The sequence below is a fragment of the Alligator sinensis genome, unplaced genomic scaffold (assembly GCF_000455745.1).
Source record: "Alligator sinensis unplaced genomic scaffold, ASM45574v1 scaffold210_2, whole genome shotgun sequence".
Classification (NCBI taxonomy): domain Eukaryota; kingdom Metazoa; phylum Chordata; order Crocodylia; family Alligatoridae; genus Alligator; species Alligator sinensis.
The window spans coordinates 2,866,085-2,874,339 of record NW_005841946.1 but is presented as its reverse complement, the minus strand read 5'-3'; the positions used below and the strand labels follow the sequence as shown (position 1 = coordinate 2,874,339).

Here is an 8,255-nt window from a genome sequence, read left to right as displayed (position 1 = left end):
CTGAAAGGACAAATCAGAGGCTACTACCTTGTTACTACATGGCAGTCCCTTCCCTACATGAATTACCAGAACTGGCCTTCTATTAGGACTAAAGCAACTTGCACATTTGTTCTGCAACAAGCAAACCAGATTCTACCATTTTTGTCTCCCTTACTGTCGGCCAGCTTCCACCAGACTCCTTTTCTGACTAGCCACAGATGCAGCATAACCAACGTATTCTGCTACTGCATCCCAGGGGTGTCCTTTTTAGGTTAAAGCTGACAAAACCCCAGTGGAGTTAAATCTTACAAGTGGGTTAAAAATAGTTTCTACTTAAATGGGTCTCTCAGAGCTGCTTCTACACAGTAGGCAGGTAGTATCCAACTGACAAAGAAACAGGCTAGTGACTTGCCGGGGTCGTTCTACCTGGCAAACTGGAATCTGCATGTCCCAGTTCCAGTCCTTTTAAAAGAAAAGAAACTGACTGCCAGACAGGCCTCCTCCATACTTACATTGTGGGTGTTATAGATGATTTATAATGCATGGATGTCCCATATTCCCTATATTAAGATTAATTGTAATGAAGATTTTCACTTTCCCCAGAAACACAAGGCATCTGGAAGGGGCCACACTTACCAGGACTTCATAAATAGACAAAAAAGTTACTCCTAAAAAACGGGAGTCGGGTAATTGTAACATCCTCCCACCATACTTACAGGCCAAGGATATGACAACCCATTAAGATAAGCCAGAAAATACCAGTGCTTATATGTTACTTAGATGCAGTTTGTTTGTTTTTTTAGCATTCATTAGCCCAAAGTGGACTTTTAAACCTAATCTGTCTCAAACTCAGGAATACTCAACAAGTGAAACCAAGTGGCCTTGTTCTGACGCGCTGGAGAGTAAAGAAGTTCTAGATCCACATTGGTTTGGGCCACAAAGGATTTGCATAGTCTTAACACTTACGCGGACGTTATGGCTCGGTATCGTTCCTGTCCTGCTGTGTCCCATATCTGTGCCTTTATTGTCTTCCCATCGACCTGAATACTTCTTGTGGCAAACTCCACTCCAATGGTGCTTTTGCTTTCCAAGTTAAACTCATTGCGGGTAAATCGCGACAAAAGGTTACTCTTGCCTACTCCAGAGTCTCCAATCAGGACAACTAAAAAAAAGACAAAAAAAAAAGACCAGAATCAGACTCAGAGTACTCTGGAGGTTGTCTGCAATGCACTTAATTCAGGTACCTTATTCCTCTTCAAAACAACATACCGGAAAAACCACACTCAGTAGCTTGGTTTTACCTCTCCACTTTGTTCCAGGAGCAGAGGTGCCAAATCCACCATTTGGAAAGGATCTGGCTTCACATTTTACCCTGCACTCAGGCAAAGCAGGGAAAAAAACCGTAGGTTTCCCCAGAGAAAATGGCTCTTGCTACAGCAGCTGGAGGACCTCACAGAAGGTCACCACTTCGATTTCTTCTTAAAACGAGGAGGCTGGAGCCTGCTGTTCCTGTGCAAGATGTAGCAGAAGTCCACGAGGGTCAGTCTCTGCTCTCCCACCCCCACAACACCTTTCGTGCCTTCTGATAAGGCAGAAGGACCGAAAGCCCTCCAACAGCAAAGCCTCAGAAATCTTGGGGTGGCAAGACGCAAGGTGGTCAGCCTCACATCACCCTCTTGGACCCGGGGGCAAAGCCGCAGCAGGCTGCAGTTCAGCCAGACTCTGCGGCGGACCAGCGCCCGGCAGAACTGAGTGCAGGCCTGGAAGTTAGATTGAGGGCCAGTTTGGCCTTTGCCCAGCTCCAGAATCAGCGGAGCAGGAAGATAGCTTCGAGCTGGCATTTCCCCCCACTCCCTGAAACCTCCGATAAGGCCAGTGCTCAGATGAGCTGGCTTGGAGATTCAGCTGTGGTCGCGCCTATGACGGAAAGCAGATAGACGAGCAAAGAGCCAAAATCCAACTCTGAGGAATGAGCAGTCTTGGGAGGGCAATTTGGAGCGTGCTATATTGTCAAGTTTAAACGTATTGATTTAACTATAACCAGAAGGCTCGCACCCGGGATAAGGAAGCGGCACATTCATACCGCACCTTTGATTCACAGCAGCAACAATGGCCCGGCTGGAGGATCACATGCCCTGTCAGAGATAAGGTACCGGACTGATAACAGGGAAAATAAATGGAGGATACATGAGAGCCAAAAGAGGAAGGCCGATAACCTTTACAGAGCTGGCAGCAAGTCAGGGGCAGTCGCAGCAAAGGAGAGCTCACGCTTAAATGTCAAAAATTATATTGTTAGCATCTTTCTAAAAAAGGCATATTTGCTCTCAGTGCCACAGATTTAGCTGTCCTGCAGCAAGAAGCTGGGATGCGGCAGCAGAAGCAAGGCTGAGAAAGCCTTCAGAAGCACAGCAGCACTGTCCCAAGACAAAGATCCGGGTGAAACGGTTTTATTAAACAAGGCTTCGATCCCGCCCACCCCCCAAAAAAATCCCTGCTGAGTCCTAGGTTTGCGAAGGGGGGAAAAGAATTCACTACTGCTGTAGATTAACACAGCCGTCACCCTGCACAGTCTTCTGTGCGTTTAAATAATGCATAGCAACTCTGGCAAGTAGAAGTCATCAAAAGGCTACTCCACCAACAAAGCACCTTCCAAGCTACCCCCTTGCCACAAAAATCAAAGCCAACGCTTGCCTGAAGAATCGCCTTAGTGGGAGAACTTCAGCAAAACTAATATCCTTCTGACTTCCTTTGCCAGCTGACTCAGCAAGAAGCCTGCCAAGCTGCAGAAGTTGTATGCAGCACACAGAGTGGCTCTGCACAAACATACCTGGTGTCTGTTGACCATTTGCAAACTGGTGATACACAGGTACATTTGATCCAGAAAAAAATGTGTCGGTTAGTCAAACTGACAGCTCGGTCCTGTTGAGTTTTCAGTTGTGCTTACACAGCTAAATGTGAGGAGGTGCAGGACTATAACAACGTAAGTGCAAAGCACACGTTGTTTAATTGCATGGGTATCAATACTGCCTTGAAGTGTTTGGGACCCACCTGTCAGCCAGGAAATTATGAAGCCACCGGGAGATCTCACACCTCCAAGAGGAGACGGGGAAGGAGAACCTTTCAATCCCTCCTAAGCGAAGTCTCACATAGCATCTGGTACAAAGTAAAGTTAGAAGAGAACCCCTAGGATACCCAAATGTCCGAACGCCTAGGTATCCAAATGTTTGCTGCTCAGCCCTTGTGAGAGCCAGTCACACTGATGTCTAACTGGTACCCCATCAAAACTCTGTAGGCTGTTTCGCTATTAAATAGGCAGACTCAGGTTTTTCCATAAACTCTGGCTACATCAATTCCTGACACCTTCTCCATGTAACCGGGCCAATCCAGCACCACTTGAGGGAGGCCATAGGAACTCCTCAAGGTCAGCACAAACCCAAGGTCGCTCTGACAGATAGAGGCACAGTAAAAGCAAAATTATTAACTTTTGAAAATAAATTGTGCAATTAGGCCAACCTTTTTTATCCGTGGCATAAAGAGGAATAAATGCAACACTTCAGCAAGTTGCTGCCCTTCCTCACACAGCCACGACAGTTCTCCTTCCCTCCCCGAGCATCCAACTCCTTTGGGCTGAACAGGACACAGTAGAAGCCCCTGCTACCGAGGGAATCAGTTTCTGAAAGGGAAACGGTTCTCCATGTTGTGATCACGGAGTCTCTTAACACTAACTTTATTCCCCGTGCCCCCCAATATCCTTTGTGACTAGAAGGCTGTGGAAGAACATTGCTAGTCAGAGATGTTCTTCCGATTTCCAGCTCGTGTCAACTTATTCTTGTGCCGACACTGTCCCTAGGCATCCTTAGTTGTCTCCCTGGTGCTTGTCGGTTGTGGACGTGGCTTGTTAGCACCAACGTGGACATGGACTGGGCACACAACAGAAACCCCCACACCGGTGACACCCCCTGGAACCTGTGCTAAAATATACCCCGGGGGGGGGGCAGTACCCAGACTAAGTTTCACAGGCACAGGGGGACACGTGTCCTCGTCCATCTCCAGGGTATTTGTTTGCTCAACATAAGCAAACTATTGACTGTCTAATAGTGACTACTGCAAACAGTGACTCCCGGCTAGCTGGTCAGCTGTCCACTTGGGGGCATTTACATCTGCATACAAAACCAACCAAAGTTACTCTGGCAGACTTCAGTCCAGTCCCTGCCTGCTACAGACCCAGCAGTCACAACCATCTGCTCACTTTTTGCGTGCCCAGGGCAGTACACAATACTTCAGAGGAGCTCTCACCATTGCCTTGTGCAGCTGACACTGCCCAACTGCTACCGCCACTGGCCGGCTTGATGGAGTATCAGAATCACACCTGCCTTTTTCATGGAGGCAACCCATCAGCGACTCGGCATCTGTGGTCAAGGAGCAGAGCCAGGTCTTTCTTTCCCTCTGGTGTTTTAACTAAATAGAGATTGAGTAGCACAAAAGGCAAAGTCATGTGCTTCACAACTAGTAGCAGGGATTTCTCCTGCAAGCGGGAATCCAACTAAAACAAGGCCACATGCTTAGCCAGAGCCAAGCGCTCATCCCAGCTTACTGGGAAACAATACTCATTAAGTGTACAGCACAGTCCGTGCCGTGGTAGTATAGCCCCCAAGCTGCTCAGCACCCCCCCTTCTCAAAGCTTCTTTCTGGACAAGTTAAGAAGAGTACATTCAACTGTAAGTTGGGCAAACACCATGAATACACAGTTACCTGGAGAACAATTAAGCTACAAAGCAGGCTCTGGGCCTGAAGGACGCCATGCACTTACCAGATATGCACAGAACCAGTTTGTTACGAAGCGAGTGACAAGCAGCACTGGGCCCCGCAATGCGTTCTGCAGGGAACTGATTTATGCACTTTCCCAGTAGGCATCTACATCGTGTACTGTTTTCCCAACCTCAAATTTGTCCAGTTCTTCCTACACGCTCCTGTCGGCCCTTGTTTTGATGATGCATCAAAACATATCATCAGCAAATTGTCATTAGCTACTCCTTTAATTTGTGCGCCAGGGTCATAAAAATCAAGAGAGCAAACAAGACCAGTTTCAAGATCCCCGAGGAACATAACCTCGAGCCGCTCAGTGCTTCCCCTTTCAGCACTACCCACTGTTACCTCCTTTACAGCCAATACCTTCACAATTCTTCTACCAATTCCTTCCTCTCCAGTTTTAGAAATAATATCCCATTTTGCACCATCGAAAACATGTTAGTAAAATTCAGACAGGTCACAACTAGTGCACTTCCTTCATCCTTCTCTCAGAAAAAGATAATCAGGATAGTCTGCCACAGCCTACCTTTGACAAACTAGAGATGAACACGCCGCTGGATTTCAAGCTTTCTGGTAACAGACTGTATGCTTCTAGCTTCAACATTTATTAGATACTGGCCACTACAACTCTAGTCAGGACTGAAGTATAGAGAAAAGACAATGGTCATCCAAGTGAAATGTAAATGCCCGAAAGCATCAGGGCTGGACAGCAATGCCATATGCAGCACTAAAAAGTTGGCGTTTGCAATTTACTTCCCCCTAACACTTCTTGCCAAGCTTGAGCTCACTACAAAGACATTAAGAATAGTCACAGGTTCTGCCCTGGCCGACGAGTTAACACAGCAAGTTCCACCCCTTGAATCAGCCTGCATTTGCACACACAGCACCTGGTATCTGAGCAGCTCTGAGATAAAGGAGCAAATTGAGAAAGTGAAAAATAGTAGCAGCAAGAGAGAGGGGCTTAGACAACTAAAGTAATACATAAATCCAGTCTCAGATGTATGCATTACTTTAGTTAGCAGGAAGCCCAACATCATTAGAAGGAAAGAGTAATTTTCTTCTCAAACAGTTTGACTCCCCATTTTTGTTGGCTAGCTAATATAGAAAGTCAATTAGCATTTCGCTAACTAGTATTTTAAGAGTGTTAGCAATCATTTCTCCTCACCTTCCAGGTTGAAACTTTCCATTTTTAGTCACCCTGTTAGACTGCAAATGATTTTTCCTTAATGAGTTCATTTTTGCCTGCTGCACCTCTGGATTGAACCTAACTCTGGCTATTTTTACCTAATCTCTGAAAGCAATACTAGTGATCTGGTCTTTGGGAATATTTGGCTAACTGCTATTCAAAACAGCAGAGAATAACTGGGATTTGTTAAACTGTACAAAAGTCTATTCTAATAACAGACCTGTCACTACCCTAAATCTGTTTATTTTAGGAAACAGTTACTGTCTCATGAGGGGCAATTAAAGAGCTTAAAAAACTTAAACATGGTCCTTTAAATGCGAGAACACTGAACCCGACCTTGTCCCAAAACCTGTAAGAGCTAATAAATTCACATACGTGAATTTCTATTCTCCAATAGTTGGCCATCCTTCTAGAAGGGAGCTTTTAATGGTTTTAATGATTTGTTAATGCAGTTAGCTTCAGTAGACTACTTGGCATTCAGACCATGCTTTACACCAATGGCAATTAGCTAAGGATTAGGGAGGTTTTGGGGATTAAAAAACAAAACAAAGCAAAACAAAAAACACAACTGCAAACACCACTATTTGTGCACAATGACATGTCAGAGGTATGGAATGAAAACCCAGCAGAGCCTGAACTAGAACCACAGATGTCCAAAACATGACCATATAACTCTGCTCCTTACATTGCATGAAAACCAAACTCTTAAGAGGAAAAAAAAATGACAGACAAAAGTTAAACTACCCAACTTTTCTTCTTTCTTATAAACCTGAATTAAAAATCAAACATTTGATATTAAAATAAAAGTCATGAGCTAGCTTAAATTACATTCAGGTTCCAGTTAAATTAACTAAGCTGGTACTACAAGACTGCATTGTCTACAATGTACAAGTATCAGTCATTAATGGTACACCTCCTTCATCTAGAACATCAAACCCATCTAACTGAAGCCCTGTACCTACACATTTTTATCCCTCTGAAACATGGGAGGAGCCCTCCAAGAGTATGCAAGAAGGAAAGATACTGGAATACAAATGCTGGAAAGATACTGCTACTAATCTATTTCTCCAAGCTTAAATCCAAAGGAGACAGTAATTAAACTACATCAGAGGGAAATACCTTAATTTGTAATGGAAAAGGAGCCTCTGATATAGGGCTTACTAGCAGGCTAAAAAACACAGAAGCTTTTAGGAGATGGGTTTTTCCTATAAACAGAGCAAATATGAGACAACAGTGCATTGTGTGAAATCCAGACCAGCGGGTTTGTCCAGTTTCAGAGGAGTTTCTTTGATTTAGTAATAAAGCTGGAAAAATGAGTAAGATGCAAAGAAGGAAGGAAGTACAACTCCTCTGGCCTGGCATATTTAAATCAGTTGATTGTCAGAAATGAGAAGTGAGTTTGTTGGTTCACTTGTCTCAAATTTGGAGTTTCACAGAAGGTGTAACCAACACTGCAGCCAAACCTTCTAACGATTACATAATATCCAAACACAAGGGAAAAAAAAGACACAAACAAGTTAAAGCCAGTTGAGATTGTCTAGGGTACCTCCTTGATATTTTAGATCACATCAGGTTCTATAATCCAGGTCAGAAAGCGACATTAAGAAATTCAGAAGCCACCCCGAATTAGTGTATTAGTTATGCCACCATGTTTTTTTTAACCTCACTTTTCTGGTGAAAAATATTTGCGATGTGATGGAGACAGACAAGGGTACATAGACCATGTCTGTTTTTTGGGTTTCAGGCTCCAAGTCCCTGGGGCATCATTGCCTTTCCTACAGCCCACTGCGTAGTACAGCATTGTCATGGGGACAAACTGCATGTCCTAGGCATTCAACAGTCAGGGGACAGCCGTTTTGCTATAAATCCTCCGATTCAGTTGGAACTGTAGCATGTGGGGCTCATACCATAAGAACCACCATTTTCAACCCGATTTGCCTATAATTTTATGTCCAACAGCTACCTTAAGCCAACTATCATCGGTCTTATGTAAACAGAAGATGTAAAGATGACACGTTTTCATATGTCCACTTTACACATCATTTTGTAGAAGCAGGTGATTTCCTAGTGTAAATGGGAATGCACCAAAAGCAAACCTACCTTAATGACAAGAAAAGACTCATCTATAGGCATGTTGCAACTTGGGCTGTAAGACTGACATGGGACAACTGTTGAAATCAGGCCCCCTGGCTTTGTTTCAAATGTAATTAACATCTACTAATAAAATTCAATCTGGATTAACACCATCAAAGGCTTGGGGGGGGGAGGGGGGTGTAAGGAA

At 44.4% G+C, this 8,255-nt stretch overlaps 1 protein-coding gene across 1 annotated transcript in view; it reads right to left on the bottom strand.

The window, feature by feature from the left end:
* Nucleotides 1-3,348, bottom strand: part of RAB11A (RAB11A, member RAS oncogene family) — a 9,965-nt gene extending 6,617 nt beyond the window's left edge. Inside the window, exons 1-3 of the mRNA XM_014518261.2 lie at nucleotides 3,325-3,348; nucleotides 3,028-3,109; nucleotides 946-1,141 (exon numbers count right to left, since the gene is read on the bottom strand). Of these exons, the coding sequence (XP_014373747.2) occupies nucleotides 946-1,141; nucleotides 3,028-3,109; nucleotides 3,325-3,348 (302 nt within the window). The remainder of the gene's footprint in view (nucleotides 1-945; nucleotides 1,142-3,027; nucleotides 3,110-3,324) is intronic.
* Nucleotides 3,349-8,255: the final 4,907 nt, after the last annotated feature.